The 23,042-nt window shown below is 37.1% G+C and overlaps 2 protein-coding genes and 1 long non-coding RNA gene across 5 annotated transcripts; 1 reads left to right on the top strand and 2 right to left on the bottom strand.

The window, feature by feature from the left end:
* Positions 1–10: 10 nt before the first annotated feature.
* LOC149041004 (uncharacterized) lies at positions 11–3,339 on the top strand. Its single transcript, XR_016179459.1, has 3 exons — positions 11–101; positions 633–784; positions 2,637–3,339. It is a non-coding gene; the product is annotated as an uncharacterized LOC149041004 (long non-coding RNA).
* A 1,539-nt stretch (positions 3,340–4,878) lies between these two features.
* On the bottom strand, positions 4,879–16,000 carry LOC113675528 (uncharacterized). Of its 2 annotated transcripts, XM_089181213.1 has the most exons (2): positions 15,500–16,000; positions 4,879–10,971 (listed from the first exon to the last, which is right to left on the bottom strand). In XM_089181213.1, exon 2 carries the CDS (start codon positions 10,826–10,828, stop codon positions 7,703–7,705), a length of 3,126 nt encoding a protein of 1,041 aa, XP_089037339.1. In that variant the 5' UTR covers positions 10,829–10,971; positions 15,500–16,000; the 3' UTR covers positions 4,879–7,702. The 2 variants fall into 2 exon arrangements, with proteins under 2 accessions (XP_089037339.1, XP_027047924.2); XM_027192123.2 differs by lacking the exon at positions 15,500–16,000 and having other exon boundaries at positions 4,879–11,166.
* Positions 16,001–16,890: 890 nt separating this feature from the next.
* On the bottom strand, positions 16,891–22,785 carry LOC113675526 (uncharacterized). 2 transcript variants are annotated; one of them, XM_089214224.1, is made up of 6 exons: positions 21,931–22,785; positions 21,655–21,807; positions 20,163–20,207; positions 19,351–19,389; positions 17,799–17,963; positions 16,891–17,034 (listed from the first exon to the last, which is right to left on the bottom strand). In XM_089214224.1, the coding sequence occupies exons 1-5, from the start codon at positions 22,139–22,141 to the stop codon at positions 17,800–17,802; spliced, it is 612 nt and encodes a 203-aa protein (XP_089070350.1). In that variant the 5' UTR covers positions 22,142–22,785; the 3' UTR covers positions 16,891–17,034; position 17,799. The 2 variants fall into 2 exon arrangements, with proteins under 2 accessions (XP_089070350.1, XP_089070349.1); XM_089214223.1 differs by having other exon boundaries at positions 21,655–22,785.
* Between the last annotated feature and the right edge of the window lie 257 nt (positions 22,786–23,042).

The following is a 23,042-nucleotide window of genomic DNA, read 5'->3' as shown; positions in this document are numbered from 1 at the left end:
CGGTCTTGCTTCTGTGTGCATATTCCACAAACTGTTCTTTATACATTTCCTGAGGTTCTGACGAGGAGAATTTGTTCAACAATCGAGAACTTTTACAACAGGTAATCATTTCCTTCATTCTTGAAACCTTTATGTTTGATTCAGGGGTATTATTGTTAGGAGGAGTAAGATGTTAGTCTAAGTAATCAGTATACCGATAGCACAAATTCTTCTTACCAATGAATTGAGCCAAGAACAGAGTGGGGCAAATCATGCCCACAGTCACAAGGGAAATGCAAAAAGACCTTAACTTAGAGGAATGTTCAAGACAGGACTCATTTCAAATGTGTTAATAGTACAAGTGTTCGCCTAAGAAATCACCGTATGTGCTATATGAGGTGATGTCGAATAAACAAATTTGAATCTTGCTGCCAGCTTCATACATCACGGTGGTTGACCTAGCGAACTCTGGTTCATAACACCACGTGTCTTTAGTACCAGGAACGCAACACAAACAATCTCCCAACTGAACATGTGTGTTTGAAAAAACTAAACATTGTGGAATGAATGATTTTGGCCAAACTTTTGAATAACTGGTCAGGCACTTATTTGAAGAAATAAGCTACTGTCATTTCTGTCTTTCTTTTTTTAAGATGTTTCATCATTGGTTCAAGACAGGATATGGAATTTTGGTCCAGGTTTAATATTGTGTCATAATAATCTTGTATTTCAATGTGGGAAACTTAACAACAAAGGGTGCTATCCATGCTAAAGAGAAGGTAACACCAAGGGGGAGCTTCAACAGGTGACTAGAGGCAGTTTCTCAGACAAGTTACTTCTTTTGTTTTAGATTGACAAGCTTTCTTCCCCCCCTCCCCTCCTTAATTTCCTTCCTTTGTCCACAGTTTTTTTTCTGTCTTAAAATCTGTGTAAGGCTTTTTACTCTGTCTGGTATGTGAAACCATAGAAGGTAAATTGACAGCAACACCATGGATAAATCTGCTTATGTGATTTATTCAATATTAATCAGATAAACTTAGGAGTTTTTTGGAGTTCTGCCCCTATGAACAAAAACATTCCTATATTTATAACAACTGCAGAAACCCCCACAAAATTGTGCATTTTAAAATGACATAAGTCTTACATCACTTACCACTAAAAGGCATTTTGTGTTTTAAAAGCATGGAGTTCACATATTTACAATTTGGTTACAATTTGATCGGCAGAAAGTATGAAACTATCTGAACCAGATCACTTTGACTGAAAAAAAATTGAACACTGAAAACAAACTTATTCTAGAAAGCAAGATGTGTATTGTATTTAGTCATCTGATCCACTTTAAAACCCCAAAAGAACTTCACTAAACTCAGCAGAAAACTATTCCTTGTGACAGATGTAAGTGATCAAAACATACAGAAGCATGCAGTAAATTTAGGATCAAAATAAACCAATCATAAAATAACAAGGTTTCCTGAGAGGTCCGAGGTTTGTTTGTTTTCTATGCGGTAAGTTTTGTGTTTTTACTTAAATGTTATTGGTTTGTTTTAAACGAACCTATAACATTGAAGTAATAACACAAAACTTGTAAACAAAAAAAAAAGACTTTGACATTCTATGTTCTCAAATAAACATATTCATTGGTTTATTTGTCCTCATTTCAATCCGGTTCAAATAATCTCACTGCTCAGAGTGCTTCACAAAGTTAGTTTTCTTTCTTTCATTCACGAATTCTGTGGTTGTGTTGTAATTGTCACTGAGCTGGTTACCTCACATTTTGAATTGTAAGTGGTTATGTCATTTTTTTTTCCAGTTTTAAGAATTATTTGTGAATTGGCGATGTTAGATAAGAAGGAGACAGTTTGACTGACTATTGTTAAGTAAATTATTTGCTTGTCGTTTACCTGCTTCTGTGATGTTATTTCTGTGAGGTCTAACTTGCGTAGCATAAACCTAACATAAATTGTCGCCGATAGGGAAAATTTGTACCCAGACTTCAGATTTTCATCCATAACTCTTTATAGCCTTACATCTGTGTGCATATTCCACAAACTGTTCTCTATACATTTCCTGAGGTTCTGACAAGGAGAATTTGTTCAACAATCGAGAACTTTTATAACTGGTAATCATTTCCTTCATTCTTGAAACCTTGTTAATGTTTGATTCAGGGGTGTTATTGTAAGGAGGAGTACTATGTTAGTCTAAGTAATCAGTATACTGATAGCACAAATTTCTATTACCAATGAATTGAGCCAAGAACAGAGTGGGGCAAATCATGCCTGCAATCACAAGGGAAACGAAAAAAAGACTTTCATCTAGAGGAATGTTCCAGACTGGACTCATTTCAAATATGTTAATAGTACAAGTGCAAGCCTAAGAAATCACTGCATGGGTGCTGCATGAAGTGATCACGAATAAACAAATTTGAATCTTGCTACTAGCCTCGTACATCATGGTGGTTGACCTGGCGAACGCTGGTTCACAACACCATGTGTCTGCAGTACCAGGAACGCAACACAAATAATCTCCCAACTGAACATGCGTGTTATGAAAAAACTAAACATTGTAGAATGAATGATTTTGGCCAAAATTTTGAATAACTGGTCAGGCACTTATTTGAAGTAATAAGCTACTATCATTTCTTTCTTTCTCTTTTTAAGATGTTTCCTCGTTGGTTCAAGACAGGATATGGAATTTTGGTCCAGGTTTAATATTGTGTCATTATAATCTTGTATTTCAATGTGGGACACTTAACAACAAAGGGTGCTATCCATGCTAAAGAGAAGGTAACACTAAAGGGGAGCTTCAACAGGTGACTAGAGGCAGTTTCTCATACAATTTACTTCTTTTGTTTTAGATTGACAAGCTTTCTTCCCCCCCTCCTCTCCCTAATTTCCTCCCTTTGTCCACTGTTTTTTCTGTCTTAAAATCTGTGTAAAGCTTTTTATTCTGTCTGGTATGTGAAACCATAGAAGCTAAATTGACAGCAACACCATGGATAAATCTACTTATTTGATTTATTCAAAATTAATCAGATAAACTTAAAAGTTCTGCCCCTATGTACAAAAACATTCCTATACTTAAAACAACTGCAGAAACCCCCTCAAAATTGTGCATATTAAAATGACACAAGTCTCACATCACTTACCACTAAAAGGCATTTTGTGTTTTAAAAGCTTGGAGTTCACATGTTTACAATTTGGTTACAGTTTGATTGGCAGAAAGTATGAAACTACCCGAATCAGATCACTTTCACTGAAAAAAAATTGAACACTGAAAACAAACTTATTCTAGAAAGCAAAATTTGTATTGTATTTACTCATCTGATCCACTTTAAAACCCAAAAAGAACTTCACTAATCTCAGCAGAGTCTCAGAGGTCCGAGGTTTGTTTGTTTTCTATGCTGTCAGTTTTGTGTTTTTACTTAAATGTTATTGGTTTGTTTTAAACGAACCGATAACATTGAAGTTAAAACACAAAACTTGTAAACAAAAATAAAAAGACACTTTGACATTCTATGTTCTCAAATAAACATATTCATTGGTTTATTTGTCTTCATTTCAATCCGGTTCAAATAATCTCACTGCTCAGAGTGCTTCACAAAGTTAGTTTTCTTTCTTTCATTCACGAATTCTGTGGTTGTGTTGTAGTTGTCACTGAGCTGGTGACCTCACATTTTGAATTGTAGGTGGTTATGTCATTTTTTTTCCAGTTTTAACAATTATTTGTGAATTGGCGATGTTAGATAAGGAGACAGTTTGACTGACTATTGTTAAGTAAATTATTTGCTTGTCGTTTACCTGCTTCTGTGATGTTATTTCTTGTGAGGTCTAACTTGTGTAGCATAAGCCCACCATAAATTGTCGCTGATGGGGAAAATTTGTACACAGACTTCAGATTTTCATCTATAACTCTTTACGGCCTTTCATCTGTGTGCATATTCCACAAACTGTTCTCTATACACTTCCTGAGGTTCTGACGAGGAGAACTTGTTCACAAGGAGAGAACTTTTATAACTGGTAATCATTTCCTTCATTCTTGAAACCTTATTAATGTTTGATTCAGGGGTGTTATTGTAAGGAGGAGTAAGATGTTAGTCTAAGTAATCAGTATACCGATAGCACAAATTTCTATTACCAATGAATTGAGCCAAGAACAGAGTGGGGCAAATCATGCCTGCAATCACAAGGGAAACGAAAAAAAGACTTTCATCTAGAGGAATGTTCCAGACTGGACTCATTTCAAATATGTTAATAGTACAAGTGCAAGCCTAAGAAATCACCGCATGGGTGCTGCATGAAGTGATCACGAATAAACAAATTTAAATCTTGCTACTAGCCTCGTACATCATGGTGGTTGACCTGGCGAACGCTGGTTCACAACACCATGTGTCTGCAGTACCAGGAACGCAACACAAATAATCTCCCAACTGAACATGTGTGTTATGAAAAAACTAAACATTGTGGAATGAATGATTTTGGCCAAAATTTTGAATAACTGGTCAGGCACTTATTTGAAGAAATAAGCTACTGTCATTTCTTTCTTTCTTTTTTTAAGATGTTTCATCGTTGGTTCAAGACAGGATATGGAATTTTGGTCCAGGTTTAATATTGGGTCATAATAATCTTGTATTTCAATGTGGGAAACTTAACAACAAAGGGTGCTATCCATGCTAAAGAGAAGGTAACACTAAAGGGGAGCTTCAACAGGTGACTAGAGGCAGTTTCTCATACAAGTTACTTCTTTTGTTTTAGATTGACAAGCTTTCTTCCTCCCCTCCCCTCCCTAATTTCCTCCCTTTGTCCACTGTTTTTTCTGTCTTAAAATCTGTGTAAAGCTTTTTATTCTGTCTGGTATGTGAAACCATAAAAGCTAAATTGACAGCAACACCATGGATAAATCTGCTTATGTGATTTATTCAACATTAATCAGATAAACTTAGGAGTTCTGCCCCTATGTACAAAAACATTCCTATATTTATAACAACTGAAGAAAGCCCCTCAAAATTGTGCATATTAAAATGACACAAGTCTCACATCACTTACCACTAAAAGGCATTTTGTGTTTTAAAAGCAAGGAGTTCACATATTTACAATTTGGTTACAATTTGATTGGTAGAAAGTATGAAATTACCCGAACCAGATCACTTTGACTGAAAAAAATTGAACACTGAAAACAAACTTATTCTAGAAAGCAAAATTTGTATTGTATTTACTCATCTGATCCACTTTAAAACCCCAAAAGAACTTAACTAAACTCAGCAAAAAACTATTCCTTGTGACAGATGTAAGTGATCAAAATATACAGAAGCATGCAGTAAATTTAGGATCAAAATAAACCAATCATAAAATAACAAAGTTTCCTGAGAGGTCCGAGGTTTGTTTGTTTTCTATGCTGTAAGTTTTGTGTTTTTACTTAAATGTTATTGGTTTGTTTTAAACGAACCGATAACATTGAAGTAAAAACACAAAACTTGTAAACAAAAAAAAAAGACACTTTGACATTCTATGTTCTCAAATAAACATATTCATTGGTTTATTTGTCCTCATTTCAATCCGGTTCAAATAATCTCACTGCTCAGAGTGCTTCACAAAGTTAGTTTTCTTTCTCTCATTCACGAATTCTGTGGTTGTGTTGTAGTTGTCACTGAGCTGGTGACCTCACATTTTGAATCGTAAGTGGTTATGTCATTTTTTTTTCCAGTTTTAAGAATTATTTGTGAATTGGCGATGTTAGATAAGAAGGAGACAGTTTGACTGACTATTGTTAAGTAAATTATTTGCTTGTCGTTTACCTGCTTCTGTGATGTTATTTCTTGTGAGGTCTAACTTGTGTAGCATAAGCCTACCATAAATTGTCGCTGATGGGGAAAATTTGTACACAGACTTCAGATTTTCATCTATTACTCTTTACGGCCTTTCATCTGTGTGCATATTCCACAAACTGTTCTCTATACACTTCCTGAGGTTCTGACGAGGAGAACTTGTTCACAAGGAGAGAACTTTTATAACTGGTAATCATTTCCTTCATTCTTAAAACCTTATTAATATTTGATTCAGGGGTGTTATGGTAAGGAGGAGTAAGATGTTAGTCTAAGTAATCAGGATACTGATAGCACAAATGTCTATTACCAATGAATTGAGCCAAGAACAGAGTGGGGCAAATCATGCCTGCAATCACGAAGGAAACGAAAAAAAGACTTTCATCTGAGGAATGTTCCAGACTGGACTCATTTCAAATATGTTAATAGTACAAGTGCAACCCTAAGAAATCACCGCATGGGTGCTGCATGAAGTGATCTCGAATAAACAAATTTGAATCTTGCTACTAGCCTCGTACATCATGGTGGTTGACCTGGCAAACTCTGGTTCACAACACCACGTGTCTTTAGTACCAGGAACGCAACACAAATAATCTCCCAACTGAATATGTGTGTTATGAAAAAACTAAACATTGTGGAATGAATGATTTTGGCCAAACTTTTGAATAACTGGTCAGGCACTTATTTGAAGAAATAAGCTACTGTCATTTCTTTCTTTCTCTTTTTAAGATGTTTCATCGTTGGTTCAAGACAGGATATGGAATTTTGGTCCAGGTTTAATATTGGGTCATAATAATCTTGTATTCCCTTTGTGGAAACTTAACAACAAAGGGTGCTATCCATGCTAAAGAGAAGGTAACACTAAGGGGGAGCTTCAACAGGTGACTAGAGGCAGTTTCTCAGACAAGTTACTTCTTTTGTTTTAGATTGACAAGCTTTCTTTCCCCCCCCTCCCCTCCCTAATTTCTTCCCTTTGTCCACTGTTTTTTCTGTCTTAAAATCTGTATAAAGCTTTTTACTCTGTCTGGTATGTGAAACCGTAGAAGCTAAATAAACAGCAACACCATTGATAAATCTGCTTATGTGATTTATTCAACATTAATCAGATAAACTTAGGAGTTCTGCCCCTATGTACAAAAACATTCCTATATTTATAACAACTGAAGAAAGCCCCTCAAAATTGTGCATATTAAAATGACACAAGTCTCACATCACTTACCACTAAAAGGCATTTTGTGTTTTAAAAGCAAGGAGTTCACATATTTACAATTTGGTTACAATTTGATTGGTAGAAAGTATGAAATTACCCGAACCAGATCACTTTGACTGAAAAAAATTGAACACTGAAAACAAACTTATTCTAGAAAGCAAAATTTGTATTGTATTTACTCATCTGATCCACTTTAAAACCCCAAAAGAACTTCACTAAACTCAGCAGAAAACTATTCCTTGTGACAGATGTAAGTGATCAAAACATACAGAAGCATGCAGTAAATTTAGGATCGAAATAAACAATCATAAAATAACAAAGTTTCCTGAGAGGTCCGAGCTTTGTTTGTTTTCTATGCAGTAAGTTTTGTGTTTTTACTTCAATGTTATCGGTTTGTTTTAAACGAACCGATAACATTGAAGTTAAAACACAAAACTTATAAACAAAAAAAAAAGACACTTTGACATTCTATGTTCCCAAATAAACACATTCATTGGTTTATTTTTCTTCATTTCAATCCGGTTCAAATAATCTCACTTCTCAGAGTGCTTCACAAAGTTAGTTGTCTTTCTTTCATTAACGAATTCTGTGGTTGTGTTGTAGTTGTCACTGAGCTGGTTACCTCACATTTTGAATTGTAAGTGGTTATGTCATTTTTTTTTCCAGTTTTAACAATTATTTGTGAATTGGCGATGTTAGATAATAAGGAGACAGTTTGATTGACTGTTGTTAAGTAAATTATTTGCTTGTCGTTTACCTGCTTCTGTGATGTTATTTCTTGTGAGGTCTAACTTGCGTAGCTGACAGTTGTTGCTGTTGATGGCTTCAGCCAAGTGCTGTGCTCCAATGTCTGAGATTTTATTTGCTGTGAGGTGTAACATGTGTAACTGACAGTTGTTGTTGATGGCTTCAGCCAAGTGCTGTGCTCCAATGTCTGAGATTTTATTTGCTGTGAGGTTTAACGTGCGTAGCTGACAGTTGTTGTTGTTGATGGCTTCAGCCAAGGGCTGTACTCCAGTGTCTGAGATGTTATTTGCTGTGAGGTTTAACGTACGTAGCTGACAGTTGTTGTTGTTGATGGCTTCAGCCAAGTGCTGTGCTCCAATGTCTGAGATTTTATTTGCTGTGAGGTTTAACGCAAGTAGCTGACAGTTGTTGTTGTTGATGGCTTCAGCCAAGTGCTGTGCTCCAATGTCTGAGATGTTATTTGCTGTGAGGTAAACCCTGCGTAGCTGACAGTTGTTGTTGTTGTTGATGGCTTCAGCCAAGTGCTGTGCTCCAATGTCTGAGATGTTGTTGTAGGAGAGGTTTAACGTGCGTAGCTGACAGTTGTTGTTGTTGATGGCTTTAGCCAAGTGCTGTGCTCCAATGTCTGAGATGTAATTTTTCCAGAGGTCTAACCAGCGTAGCTGGCAGTTGTTGTTGTTGATGGCTTCAGCTAAACCCTTTGCTGTTTCTACTGTAAATTGATTTCCTCCGAGGCGTAACCAGCTCAGTTGAGATTTACTACATTTTAACAACTTGAAAATCTCAAAACAACCTAATGGACCAAAGTTATTGCCAGCCAAATCTAAATGTGAAATTTGTTGAACATTCTTAATTACAGTAACCACTGAAGCACAATCATCAGGTGTGAGTTGACAAGAATAAAAATCTACAAAATTAAAGTTAATTTGTTGTAGTTTTCTCTGAACTATTTCCTCCATCTCACTACTTTCGTTAATGCATTTAAGTAATGTCACTGCTAAATGTTTTTTGTCTTTAGTCGGCCAACAAGTTACTTTCCTTGGCTCTCTATGATCTATCAACTCTTCGTCGTAGAACCTACTTTCTTTCTCTTCAGTTTCCACAGGAAGAAGATCTGTGATAATTTCGCTTGGTAGTTTTTCTTTCTCGTTCATTAGTCCTGCTAGAAACTGAAAAACCAGCTGCCATTTGCCGTCCGCGATGTTCGTAGAAACAAAGTTCCTCAGTTCTGTTTCATCCATGTTTGCTAGGTGCCTCGCAGCAAAAAACTCTTGCATTGTTAAATGAATGAAACAGAATTGTCGTTCACGTTTTAGAGGAGCAGTTTCACGGTCGAGTAAGCGGTGAAAGAGAGCGCTTTCTTCCATTCCGCGTACTTCGTTTCCTCCAAAGACCAGCTTTCCTTCTTTAATTCCTTCAAATGCCATTTTTTCAAGTTTCTCGAATTTCTTTTCCACTTCAGGGGGCAACTGGTCTGATTCAAATTCTTCGCGAGTGAAATTCTTGCCGCGGAATTCTTCGTTGTGTCTTAAGTAAAAGATTTTCACGGCTTTCTTGTAAATACCTGTTAATTTCGTTGGTAGGCTAAGACTTTTAGAACCATAGAACCTCACCATTTGAGAGAGACTTGAGCAAATGATGAAGCAACTCGCAGGAATGGAGCATAGAGAGAGAATGTTTATGTTGCCGCCGATGTGTCGCCATATTGTTTCGCCTGCATGCTTGTCCTCCTCAACAAATTTGGTTACGTACTCTTCGACTTGTTCGGATGAGAAGCCGAGGATCTCGAAGACTTTGTCGAAATCAACACGCTCGATGCATGACAAAGCCGTAGGTCTTGTGGTTGTCAAAACGGCAGCTCCGATGAGAAGTTTTCCAGTCGCAAGCTTCTCGTATAGTGCATACAGGGGCATCTTTTCGTCTGCGCGGTTTCTGAATTGAGGCTCGAAATTTTCCTCGCCGATCTTTGAATAATGTTTAAATTCATCGATTCCATCGAAAACAAAGAGAACTCTTTGGGGGTTGTCAAGGATGTAATTCCAGACTTCATCATCCATGTGATTTGAGGAGGAATGTTCTGACAATGTGAGCAGTTCCCGGAGGCTGAGATCGGTTGCCGCGTTGAATGCCCTGAATTTGATAAAAAAAGTAGCATCAAAATGGATTTTAGCATCAGATGATTTATGGAATACTCTGTTAAATGCCCAGTCTCTGAGAAGTTTGGTACAGCAAAGTGTCTTTCCTATCCCAGGACGACCAACAATCAAAACGTTTTTGTTTTCGTGGTTAATAATGTCTTCTGGCCCTCTAGGTGTTGTGTTTTTCTCATCCGATCTGGTGTAGACTTCCAGTTTCTCCCTTCTGACTCCAGAAAAGTCATGTTCGGCTCTGTCTGGAACAACGACAAGTTTTGTGTAAATCTGATCCAGAGTCAAATGTTTAGCTGAGCGTCCTTCGCCGGGAGTACTTGAAAAAGGCGACCGGAGTTGGGAAGGTTTATTTGTCTCTTCTTTAATAACTTTCTTTGTATTCGCGATGAATTCCTGAAGCAGTGTGTCTTGGAATTGTTCAGGCTTGCTTAGCAGATGTGGAATGTTCAAGTGCGCTTCTAGAAAGCTTGAATTTTTCATGAAAGTATCCTCTCTCCACGCACGTAGGAAAATATAGACGGTTTCCATCAGAATGCTAGAGAGAAAAATTCCGTTCACGACAAGAACAGCGCACATCCAAGAGTTTTTCTTAGTTGCTCGTTGATTATGACACTCGTGTAAGGTTTTGGAGTTTTGTATGACGCCAGAAGAATTCCCTTCGGAGGTTAGATAACAAGAAAAGCTGGAGGGAAAGTCCAGAGGATAAAGAATCTGAGTTTGTAGGACCATAAAGAGAACTCCTAAAACAATCCTTGTGAAAAGTTGACAGCAGTAAGCAATAAAGAGCTTTTTTCCAGCTCTCTCTTGGTCGGGCGACTGTCTCTCAAGATCACCCTTACGAGCGCTTGGCGACAGTTGATCGACTGTTGGGCTCACTATCTTGGAGTAAATAACACAAACAGTTCCAATGAGGAAAAAGTTCATGATTACGAAGCCATAGGTAGGAAGAGCGTGTTTGTTATACTTTTTCTCATATAACTCGAAACATTTTCCACGTACAAGGTCGATCTTTTCACTCTTCGCCCCGCCACAGCGGAAATCATACCTGGATTCACCGTTTTCTGCGTCTGCAAAAATGCCAAGAAAGATTATACCGATCAGGATCCAAATAACAACTGCGGCATGGCTAACTTTGTTAAATGTTTTTGGCGCAAGTAATTCCTTGAGATTATCCATTGTTACGGCTACCGTTTGTTTTCTCACTGTTTCCGATTATAAGAAAATCGTATTATGTCTTGAGTTGAAAAAATGAAAGTGTGGCGGACTTCTGTTTACTCATTGCTTCAGATTTTACGGTTTATTCACAGGTGGCCCAAGCTCCAGCTATGAGATGATCGTCTTGCGCAATAACAGTCATGGCGGAATCATAAGAGTTTGTATGGGAATATTTACAACCGCTCTAATTAATAAAAAAAATACGTCAAATGCTCAATAAAAATACCTCACCCTACTTCCACAGCGTATCACTTGTTATCTGACCGTTTACTTCGATGAAAAGAACCCATTTTAGCGAGTTGTCCATTTCGAGGTTTTCAACATACCTATGTACGTTGAAAACCTCGAAATGGACAACTCGCTAAAATGCGTTCTTTTCATCAAAGTAAGTGGTCAGATAACAAGCAATACGCTGCGGAAGTAAGGTGAGATATTTTTATTGAGAATTTGACGTATTTTTTATTCCTTCGAGCGGTCGTAAATATTCCCATACAAACTATTATAATTCCGCCATGACTGTTATTGCGCAAGATGATCATCTCACAGCTGGAGCTTGGGCCGCCTGTGGTTTATTCATGGAAAGAAGCACAATTCTAATTTTTGGCAAAGTTACGACTGTCAACGAGAAAATAGTTTGTTTCCACATGTCATCTTTTCCTCGACTACTCAGGAAGCTGATATGGGAAACTGAGACTGAAAACTGAAATAGACACACGTGCTGCTTCTGTCAAATTTGTCCCAAATTCAATCCGAGGATGTTCTAACTATATTTTGAGAGGCGTCAAATAGACAGTCTCAAGTATGTGAATTGTCTATGAACACCTTCCTTCACCTTCCCTTTCCATCTAGGCCAAGACACGACTCGCTTGTTCGAATTTCCTATTTTTCAACTTGTTTTCAAAATCGCCTGCTTTTCCGATTGACTGCCAACCTTGATACAAGAATGAAAACGTGGGAGGTATTCCCGTACGAAAATGTAATCACGGTCATTTTCAGCCACATCGCAGCTGAGCTCGGTCTATTGTACGGTTTTTTCAGAGATTTGCACTGATGCAGAGTACCCCGTCATTTAATTTTTTCCGCAAGATAAGGGATGAGAATACGCTAAAAGTGAAAAAAAAAACGATCTTCGGAGGCTGCAATTTAAACAGTTGCAGAAAGAAGCTTGGAAAAAATTTCAGTTTTCGACGGGATTTGGACCCTTGTCTCCTAGACACCAGTTCACTCGAACCAACTAACCTACGAAGCCACACTGCCATACAATTGGTTGAAGGGAGTTTAATTGTGAATTCCTTGGTACCCGCCTAACTGGCGCTAGTCTGGGAGGAACGGTTTTGAATACCTTACAAGTGCGAATCTTATCAAGCTTCTATTTTGCAATGACTTTCAATGCAGCCTACTTGCAAAGATCGTTTCTTAACTTCTGTGTTATTGATACTTAACAGCTACTGACCGTGAATATCGAGAATCCACCGACAGTTGTAAAATTTCGTATTTCGTTTTATCTTTCCTAAACGACCTTTTACTTGAACCTTATCGTATCTTGCTTTCTCCGAGGAATCGAAACGTTCATAATACGGCCAGATGACTATTGTCCTCCGCGTTAGACAATGAAAAATAATTTAACAGCTTTAAAAGCTGTTTTCTAGCTAAGACAGCAAATGATCTTTTAATATTTTTGAAAATATCAATTTCTTGTTATGTTGGTGCTTTCAAGTTTAAAAAGTGACCCATTAAAATATTGTACTTCGTGTCTTATTCGCAGAGGGAAAATGCTGAGTAAATATTAACAAATTGAATCTGGCCGTTTCGACATTATGAAGCCGCTAAATTTACAGTTGATTTCATTGCTGCGACACGATACCGTTTGCGGAAAGAGCTGAAATAGTACGTTCTCACATTGATCAATTTTGGATAAGAGTATGTGAACACGGTGTGGCGTCACGCATTAATATGAAAACATTTTTAAAAACTCGAGGCTTTCCCGAAATGCTCGCAAAATAGGCTCAAGAACAAATAACAAATACTAGAAATGGAGGTAAAATTTGCCAAATTTTGATTTGAGGATTTGCTATCCCTTCACGCCAGAGCCCAAGGGAAAAAAAACAAACAAAAAACAAAGAACTTCAGCGCTTTGCCTGCCTTGATGATCGTGAGCTGGACGACGTCGTCGATGGAACGTTCAAGCAAATACGACAAATTATGCAATCAAATGCGGAGTAAAAATTTTACCAATGAAATTTTCGCATTTAGGGTGGCTGGAAATAGTTTTTTCGAGACGCCTAAGGACTATATTCAAAGCGCTCAAAAACCAACTTTCCTTCTTCGCGGTCAAACCAATTTCACACGCGTTAACCAGAGGTTTGAAGTTTGAGACTGTGGGCGTGTCATGACAATCGCTATTATTTTGCTTGTGTTGATCAGTGTTTGGGAACGGTCTCGAAAATTCCTGGATAGATTTTCTCACAACTCCAGGATTTTCTTTATTGAGTTAATGCCTCGCTGCTGAACGTATTTCAACAAATGAAATTTATCCGTTTCAAAATTATGACGCCGTTGATTTTACTCTTGAATTTTTTCAGTTTCTACGTGAAACTATTTTCAGAAAGAACTCTTAAGAGTAACTCCCATTTGCGAAAGACCAACTCCCATTTTCAAAAAACCAACTCCCATTATCGACGAAACAACTGCCGTAGAAAGCGGAATTTTATAGCTTAAAGCTAGAGTGAGGGTGATCTAAAGTGAGGACTATAACCTCCCACAACTCTCTACACCCTGACATCAGTGTGGTTATCCTCCATACTGTTCTTCATACATTTCCTAAGATGCTGACAGGGACAATTTTTTTATAATCAGGAGCCTCTGTAGTTGGTGGTCATTTCCTTCGTTCTCATGACCATAATGTTTGATTCAGGTGGTGATATCGTGCAGAGAAATTAGCTGCTGGTCATTCTTAGGGGTTAAACCATTTTACAAGTACACAGATTTTAAAATGTGATTCAAGAGTGATATTGTATGGAGAAGTAAGATGTTGGTCACTCTTAGGGGTCAAGAGTTGACTTTTTTTATTAGTATAACCAGAAGCTTAGAACTGAGTCATAAGGTAAAAGTCCTATAACCAATTAATTGAGCTTACCGTAGTTCTTCACCTATAAGCCGAGCGATTTTTTCAGTAAACGGGGTTCGGCTTATAGCCGAGGGTTTGGGATTCAAAAACAAGTACAATTGCAAATTTAATGTTAATGCGAAATGACCATAAATTTCTTTTGTGTTTATTTTAATTCATTAACTTTTGTGTTCAGTGTTCAGTGAGCCATTTCCCATTTTTTTCCATGAGGTCCGCTCACTCAAATGGCTAGTTACAATGTAGAATTTCGCTCTCGGCTTATAGTCGATGGTTCTGCTTTCTTTTTCGCACAGCACGAGTCTGTTGGAAGGTCTTTTATTTTTGTAGTCTCGGCTTATAGGTGAAGAGATACGGTAGATCAAAGTGTGGAGAAATCACAGCCACAATAAGTAAGGAAAGGAAAAGTACCCTTTTAGAGATACGAACATTCCAGACTAGACTTGCAAGAGTGGTCGAGTTCAATCGTAGGAAATCACTGATGGACAAAATAATTCTAGTTTATTTTTTTAGAGGGCACGGTGACGAATCCTGCAGTCTGATTGGTTCTTTACCCGGTCAGTATTTTCCTATCTCTGCTCATGGGCCACGGTAACGCTTTCGTGAATCGCTTAGTACATCCCAAATTTCGTTGCGATTTTTCATAAATATATCCCGTTTTTCCGGCTGGGCAGCATTTTTAAGCAAACACGTCGGTCACTACCTCAAGCCGATAAATAACTTATGAATCCTCTCTTTTCTTCCTCTCAAACCACTTTGGTTGACAGAAAAACATTGGTTTCAGAATGAATTTGTTTAAGCAGTAGTGTCATTACGTTGGTTGAAAAGCGGCCTAAAAACCGTCTGCAATTAATTTTAATCGTTCACAAAAAGTACCTAGAAAGTTAAAAAGTGAGGTATTTGGTTACAGTTAAACTGAACGATGGAACTTTCATTCGTTTAATATCTGAATTTTCTCAAACAATTTGTTCGTAGTGAAAGAGCGAGCGCAGTTTTATATTCAGTTCTTCAACAAATATACGCTCTCGGTGAGTCTTTCCGATTCCATTCAATTTGTACCTTTGTACCGTAAATTGCACAACAGAAACTGAAGGAATTTACAGAGAAAAGGCCGCATTAAATCCCCTTGTGTCTAGTTGGAGTGTGCCATTCGAATTTAGTTTTTGTGAAGGAAAGACCAGATTTACACACGCCATCGCAGCAAACAAACGAGCAAACTCTCACAACTTCAAAATAAAAAATTTGAATTTACTCACAATTACTTTCCTCGCCGTTTACTTAATGTACAGAGGTAAATCTTCGTAAATGAATGAATCGTCGATGAGAGTGAATAATACTTTCCGCCAGATCATTGAATGTTTTTGAAGAAAACATTGTTGTAACAGTCCTCGCAAAACTAGTTCAGTTGTTCTTTAAACGTTCTTGCGCATTTTTTTTCTTACGTGCTCTCTAATTGACAGGTGTCAGATTGTGACAGATACTTGTAAAAATGTTTCAAAGTTTGTTTGGAAGCCTCTTGAATCACCTTTATCCTTATGCAAATAAAAATGTTTCGGTGAGGTATCTCTCATAAATGTGCATCACCTCTATTTTAACTACCATTTACGCGCTCAAAAATTGTTCAGCTTGTGGAAGATCTTGCCGTATTTACAGCCCTAAATCATTCGGGTTCTTTCGGAAAGAATTTCGTCTAGTTTAATTAAAATGAAATAAATATGTTATTTACCGGCTAAGGGTCGGTCCGTATGGTGAAAAACTGTGACCTCGGTCTTGAAAATGCTGTATTTTCAAGACTTCGATCACAGTTTTTCACCATACGGACCGACCCTTTGCCAGCAAATAACATATATATCATTTGTTCGTTAATGAGTTGTTCTATTCCACACTTTTCCTTTGCTTTAGATCATGGATCTGTTGTGAAATAGCTGAGAAAAACATGCTATGATCAGTTTAATTTGCTCATCTCTGTTTTGAAGCGGAACTGGGACCTTCTTGCTTTGAATTCTTTCTTGAAGAAATGTAAAATGGTTTCCGTGTTTACATAGCCTGATGTAAACACGGGTAAGTACTAAGACAAGGAACGACCTAAAACCACCTACAACCATCTACAACCACCTCAAAAACATCTACAACCACTTGCAAACAATCTTAAACCATCTAAAACAAGGCATAAATGTCTAAAATAAGGCGAAACGACATGTCACGTACACGAAATACGAGAATCGAACGAAACCTCTACCTCCCCCTGAAATCTTACTCTCCCTGGTCCCATGTATAATCAACCATCTCACGAAATGAAATGCGATAGCATGCTAATTATTTTATATTCCCTCAGCAAAAGACTTAAAGAACTTTACAAAATGAACTAACAAGTTACAAAAAATAATAAATTGGGAATAATACATGGGCGCACGTAGATATGGAATTAATCTTCGAGTGTTTAACTCCATAGCTCACGACTCAACTATTGAATTATTTTATAATGATAAATGATTAATAACTGTGGACTAAGAGGTCAATTCTCGTTTTCTAGAAACATATGATGCTTCACTTTAAATAGCTGATTGACATTAGGTGCAGAGAGGAGGGAGGAGGCACTTTTCAAATGAAGTTTACCTATTCTTCATTCAACACAAGACCACAAGACTTTATCAGCAATAGTTTTATTTCTTATTTAAGACAAATAATGTGAAAAAATCGGTTGTAGTCCAACATAAAGAATAACAATCAGGTAAAAAAAAAGGCCATGGTCCAACTCAAAGAGGAAAAACAGAAAGTGAAGTCAGTTCAGCTGAAACAATAAAAGACAAAAGTATGCTGTAAGTTTAAAATTGCACCTCCATCACTGTAGAATGGGACAAAAAAATAAACGGAAGGAGGAACATAAGGATGGCCTCACTGAACCATTTAACCTTTGCTTTTACTCAATTTTTTAGGCTTGACTTTTAAAGCTATCAACTTTTAAGTGTATAATTTTTTTTGTTGGTCATCAAAAATGCTCCAATGTTTTTGCCTGGGTTGTCTTCATCTTCATGCTGTCGAAAACGTGAAAAAGCTGTACCATGCTTCCTTATAGACTCACAATTTATTTGCTTGATTCAACAATTTTTCTACTACGCTTTGGTTGACTCCCACTCACAACTCTTGGCTTATTAGAAGGAAACACACTCAATGTCCCGTTATAAGCACGTGGAACAGTGCCATATATGGGATGATAAAACACGTGCTGCATACAGGTTTGCTTAGTTATGTATAAATAAACAAAATCCCTTAGAAAATATGTTGTTGTTGTAGAGAAATTGAGAATAATTAACATATTGTACAGTTTCCAACAACAAAGGCCATGTTCAATCAATACTATGCTCCATTAGACTGCAGGATGTACTTTGAAACCTAGAAGTTAAAATACCAGAAAACAAAATAGTATTCATCTTGCAAAATATATAATATATATATAATATATATATATATATTATATGTTATAATATATATAATATATATAAGGAGTATGTACAACACCAATAGTTTTATGATCTTATATATTTTTCTCCTGACCTTAATGGCACCCAGAGGTTGGAGAGAATGAACTTCTGAAGCCATTTCCAGAGCCTTTTTTGCAAATGCACTTAATGGACAAGACGTCTGAGTTTCCTTGCATGCAATATGCGTTCCTATCACAAATCATTTGCCCAAGAAGTGCCATGCGTCCACTGCAAGGTTCTGAAGTAGAAAATGCAGTGAAGTCAAAATTACCACACTCATTTGCACAAGCATCCATGCCCTAACAAATGCCCTTCTCCAAATAAGGGCTCAGGCCTTGGGCCAATATATCAAACAAGCGCCATTCTTGAATAATTGGCTGCCCTCCTTCTCTTACTTTCTTAAATAGTAGGGATACAAGGAGAACCTGTTTCTATTGCTGCTCCATTTATAACTTTTAACACTTCAGCAACAGTTGAATTAGGGCAGGTTGATATTGAAGGAAATATGTTGCGTAAATTGTTCCATCAAATTCCATCACCATTATTTAATTGTAATTTACTATTGCACTGTACAGGAATAAGGTACAAAAGATAAGAAAAGGCAATTCTTTAAGTTGCTGACCAAAAATCTTAACCCTTTAACTCCCAGAAGTGGTTGACATGTAAAATCTCCCTATAAAATCCATTCATTAACCAGCAAACAGGTAATGAGAATACTCAGACTTATCATCTTGAAGTTATCTTGATCTAACACTAATTTACAAGGAAATGTGAAGCAGTTAGAGGGGAGAATTAACAATCAGATCTTAAAATTTTAAAGGGTTAAGATGTAACTCACTATAAACATTGAAGGGACTCAAATAAACTTTCCTCAAAAGACAAACACTTTGTTTCAATTGAAAGATGGAACAATTTTGTTGCCAAGAAAGGTCTGATTTATCAATCTTTTGCCTCTTATAATAATAATTACATAGTTTTTAAGATTCCCCCTTGCTTAAAGCATAGTGCTACCTGATCATAACTGATCATCTACTGAGTCTACTTTTATCCCTTTACACCTTAATATCAGTATGCATATTCTCCTTGCTGTTCTCTATGCATTTCCTGAGGTGCTAACAAGGAGGGTTTGTTTATTAATCTATTGGTCTTTTAGTTTGTGATAGTTTCCTTTCCTTTACTCTCATGACTTTTAATATTTAATTCAGGGGAGATATTGTATGGAGAAATTAGATGCTCGTCACTCTTATGGTTTAAAGCATTAAACATTTATATATTGTGGACCTTACGCAATCAAGATGGCAATGCTGAGGTAGACATCAATTGAAAAAGATGCGTTTACTGGCTATTATTGCACCACGCCTTGAGTTTCAGCATTAAGTATGTTAGCGCCCCAGAGTTGCAATTAAATACTTGAATAATTTGTTGTTGCGTTTTGTTCTCAGACCACAGAAATGTTGACAATTTCATGTTGTTGTTTTTTAGACAATGCCTGAGAAATGAACAAATTTAAAACAGCAATTGCTCTGTCCATTAGATCTCTTGTTTTGCAATATCCTTTTTGCCATTGCAGTTGTGGTTTGTTTAAGGTCCTTATTCTATTTGGCACCAAATTAGAGGTTACTTACTGATTTCCTGATTTCTGTCCCACGTTCCCCAAATCCACCCTAGAAATAAAGAAACATGCTGTTGATCATGTTCACTTTTTTCTTGCTTAACAAATTAATACATTAAGAAAAAACCTGATTAAAAAAGAAACTACTGATCTTCAAAGATGAAATATTAACTTTGTTATCCCGTCAAGTTGCCAACTCACCTATGGATACAATTACTTCAATAAGCTCATTAAAGAATTAGTCTTGCTTTAAGTGATGGTTTGATGTTTTGATAACAATTTGTTAACTTTACACCCTTGCAATGCATACCAAAGTATTGGGCGAACAGAGGGTGTAAAATTGTGCCTAATACAGGCGCTGATGTAACTAAATTTTTTACTTTGGCAACCAAATCGTGAAAATTAGTTGCCAAATTGGCAACTAGAATGTTTCTTAATAACCTTACCTAGAGATATAGTGAATTGACCGACCTACAGCAACATGCAATCTATTTGTTGACTTCATATCTGAAACATTTGGCCACGTTATGAAGACAACCATCAAGGAAAAGTGCAGGGATACTCAGCGTTCTTTAATACACATCTGAGCTTTTCCTGAACTTAGGTTCTCTCAGAAAATTATGTTTTTCACTTTATTTCCATTGCTTGCTTATTTGCTGTTTTTATGTTTTTTGCCTGACCAAATGACTAAAAGGAAATAGGAAAGGATATATTTCGCATGGATAGCTCTAATCTTGTCTGCATGGTTAACTACCATGGGTCAGGTCAGACTATGACATTACATTCATTATATGAAATACCATTAATGATGATCTTCTCACTTACATCTTTTCCCTCTCACACCTGGATAACCTTCAGGATTACCTTCCACTAAGAAAACAAAAAAATTGTCATTCAATTAACCTTCAGTGATTTGAAGGAGATTTGGGGAAAATTTTGTATGCAGCTTTGAAGCTTTGAGACAGGATTCAGTGAGTCTTGCAACTTAAAATAAGATAAATTTCTTGGCTTTAATAATCTTGAAGTTAGTTCAAAGACATCAGATTTGAAGAAAGAAGTTTGGAGTTCAAACTTTTGCCGAAGCATTTCCTTTGCACGCTTGTGACTTCTCTAACTTGATTGAACAAAATTTAACTGTTTTGCTGGGTTGAGAAGAGTAATTCAGTGTAATTGGACATGATACATTCCAGTCTTTGGAGTACACCAAGCCTGAGTTGTTCAAAGCTGAGTTTAGATAACCCATGGTTAGTCTGGAATTTGATTTCAGGTCTGAAAGCTTTAAAAGAAAACGCAGTTCAAATCTTTTTGCTTGCAATTTGATCACTGGGTGTTCTAAAGGCCTATTTACACGGCACGACTTTGTCGCATGCGACAAGCTTACGACAGACCTACGACATGACTTAAGAGTCGTAAGCGAGTTGTAGGTTTGATTTACACGAAACAATTCATGTCGTAAGCCTGTCGTAAGCTTGTCGCATGCGACAAAGTCGTACCGTGTAAATAGGCCCTAATAAGAATATGGAAAATTGTCTCTAAAAGGCTTTTGAACAAAGGAATAAAGAAACCTGGATTCAAATTTACCCCTGCATTAGCACTAATCGGCCTTCAAACAACTGGGCCCTAAGCTCAATATCTTTCCTGTGCAGAGCTTTTTTGGTTACATGCTACAGAGCTGGAAAACATGGCAGTGCAAGTCACAAACCTTTCAGGGCTCTTGCTCATGAAAAATTGTAAAGCTGCATGCAAGTAGGGAGGGTGGTAAAACTTGAAACTCTTTTCTATATAATGTCATTCAAAAAGGGCATAAAATCTATTTTTTCTCGCCATAGTTTTTACCTTACACACTTGCTGAAATTAAGCTGCAAACTGTTGTACTTTGATGACAAAAATGCTCTCTACAATGACACCCATATGTGAGCTGGGCGGTCCTCCACAAGAATCTGTTTTTGTTAGCGGCTTCAATGGATCAAAGACATTTAGCGTTTCAACACTTTTAAAATTACCGCCATAGTCACGAGTGCAGATGTTATTCAGCTCTATCGCCGGTGGTACTAAAACTACTGCGTGCAATATTGTGATTCTGACCCTCAGAATGGACATTGAGAGAGAAAGATTTTTATTGTACTTGCCATACTCTTCAGACTGGCAAACATCAATTCACTAGCAAGGTTGACATCTTACATGAAAACCTAGATACATCAAGACTTACACAATAATTTCATTTGGAGCAAGAAAACAGTCTTTGACGATAACCTTCCTCTGATGCTGTAGACAAATACTAAACCAATAATTTTCAAATGTTTAAGTACATTTGTACCTGGAACACAGCCCGAGCTGATAGCCCAACCATCACCAAGAGCTCCTTCCTTGCATTCGCATGCAATAGCACCATCTCCCTCCAAGCATTCTGCATGGTCATCACAGACAGTTCTTCCAACTGAAGCATAGTCGTCAGCACAGATCTTGGCCTCTGTTGAGGAAATATAGGTAGGCAAATATTTAACATGGATTGTATTGATTGGTGACCAGAACTTCTCAAAACAACTTCCGGAAAAAAATATCATTCTAAAAATTGAACCGATTCGTTTCTTACCGATAGGCTCCTTACTGATAGGCTCCTTACCGATCGGCTCTTCACCGATAGGCTCTTCACCGATAGGCTCCTTACTGATCGGCTCTTTACCGATAGGCTCCTTACCGATCGGCTCTTTAACGATAGGCTCTTGCGCATACGCGTTGCAAAACAGAAGAGAGACAAGTAAAGATACGAACATCGTTTGACCGAAAGAAATCCTGACCTTCATCTTGCTAATCAAATCGAAATGTTAGTTGTCTTAGTTTGTAACCGTTCGCGTCAAATGTGACTGTTTAGATCAAATTTATGTCTTTGATTTTGATGTCGAATTCCTCAAACGTCAACTGCTGATGTTAACAGTTTTGAATGAGTTTACACCAATCACCTCCTGTATACAGAAACAAATTTCATCGAAGGTCTGCTAGAATCTTTCAATGACGAATTATAATTGCCACATCGCACTGTTTACCGTTGGTTATTCAAAGATAAAACGTGCCAAGGACCGTCACACTCTATGCAGGAACTTGATGTCAAAGCATTTTCCATCTTTTTCTACGAAGCATCTTTCGCCGCCATCTCTAGTGTACACTAGTGTACCGACATTTGTTTTCCAGTACCCGCGGACAACTGTGACAGAAAACGGGGAGGCCTGTAAACATTCTAAATAATCCTAAATAAATTGTCTCAAATGAAAATTATTTCTAAAGACTGCAAAAATCAGAAAAAAGAAAAACCCATCTGTATCTGTTTTCCCTGCAGTGCATTTCCGCTGCCTTTAAAGCACAGGCAGACCACACTATGTGTTCGTAGTTAATCATTGTTGACATCTAAAGTACATCTATTTCTGAATATCTCAATAAAGTTAAATTAAATGTTAATCGATACATTTGTGGTATTTTTTCGTCTTCATGAAACGTCAGGCCAGCCAAATTTCAGAGCTTCATTCATAACCTTGGTAGATTTTGTTTGTCTCATGTCAACAATAATTGGCCACAAACACATAGTGTGGTCTGCCTGCACTCAAAGAATCTGGAAAACAATACAAATTTTCACCAAAAGAAATTAAATTATACCCACATGTAGAATAGTTATGCAACTAGCCCTTCAACTAGTAATATACAATTATTTTA

Source organism: Pocillopora damicornis, chromosome 8 (assembly GCF_964200805.1).
Source record: "Pocillopora damicornis chromosome 8, jaPocDami1.2, whole genome shotgun sequence".
Classification (NCBI taxonomy): Eukaryota; Metazoa; Cnidaria; class Anthozoa; order Scleractinia; family Pocilloporidae; genus Pocillopora; species Pocillopora damicornis.
This window is presented reverse-complemented; position numbering and strand designations above follow the sequence as displayed.

Bases quoted from the DNA above. Each gene is read 5' to 3' on its own strand.
- LOC113675528 (XM_027192123.2), bottom strand. From the start codon at position 11,080: ATGGATAATCTCAAGGAATTACTTGCGCCAAAAACATTTAACAAAGTT.
- LOC113675526 (XM_089214223.1), bottom strand. From the start codon at position 22,141: ATGAAGGTCAGGATTTCTTTCGGTCAAACGATGTTCGTATCTTTACTT. The intron at 20,208-21,654 runs GTACAAATGTAC...TTGTTTTCTTAG, and splicing joins CAGCTCGGGCTGTGTTCCAG to TGGAAGGTAATCCTGAAGGT. The intron at 17,964-19,350 runs GTAAGTAACCTC...TTTCTACTTCAG, and splicing joins GGACAGAAATCAGGAAATCA to AACCTTGCAGTGGACGCATG.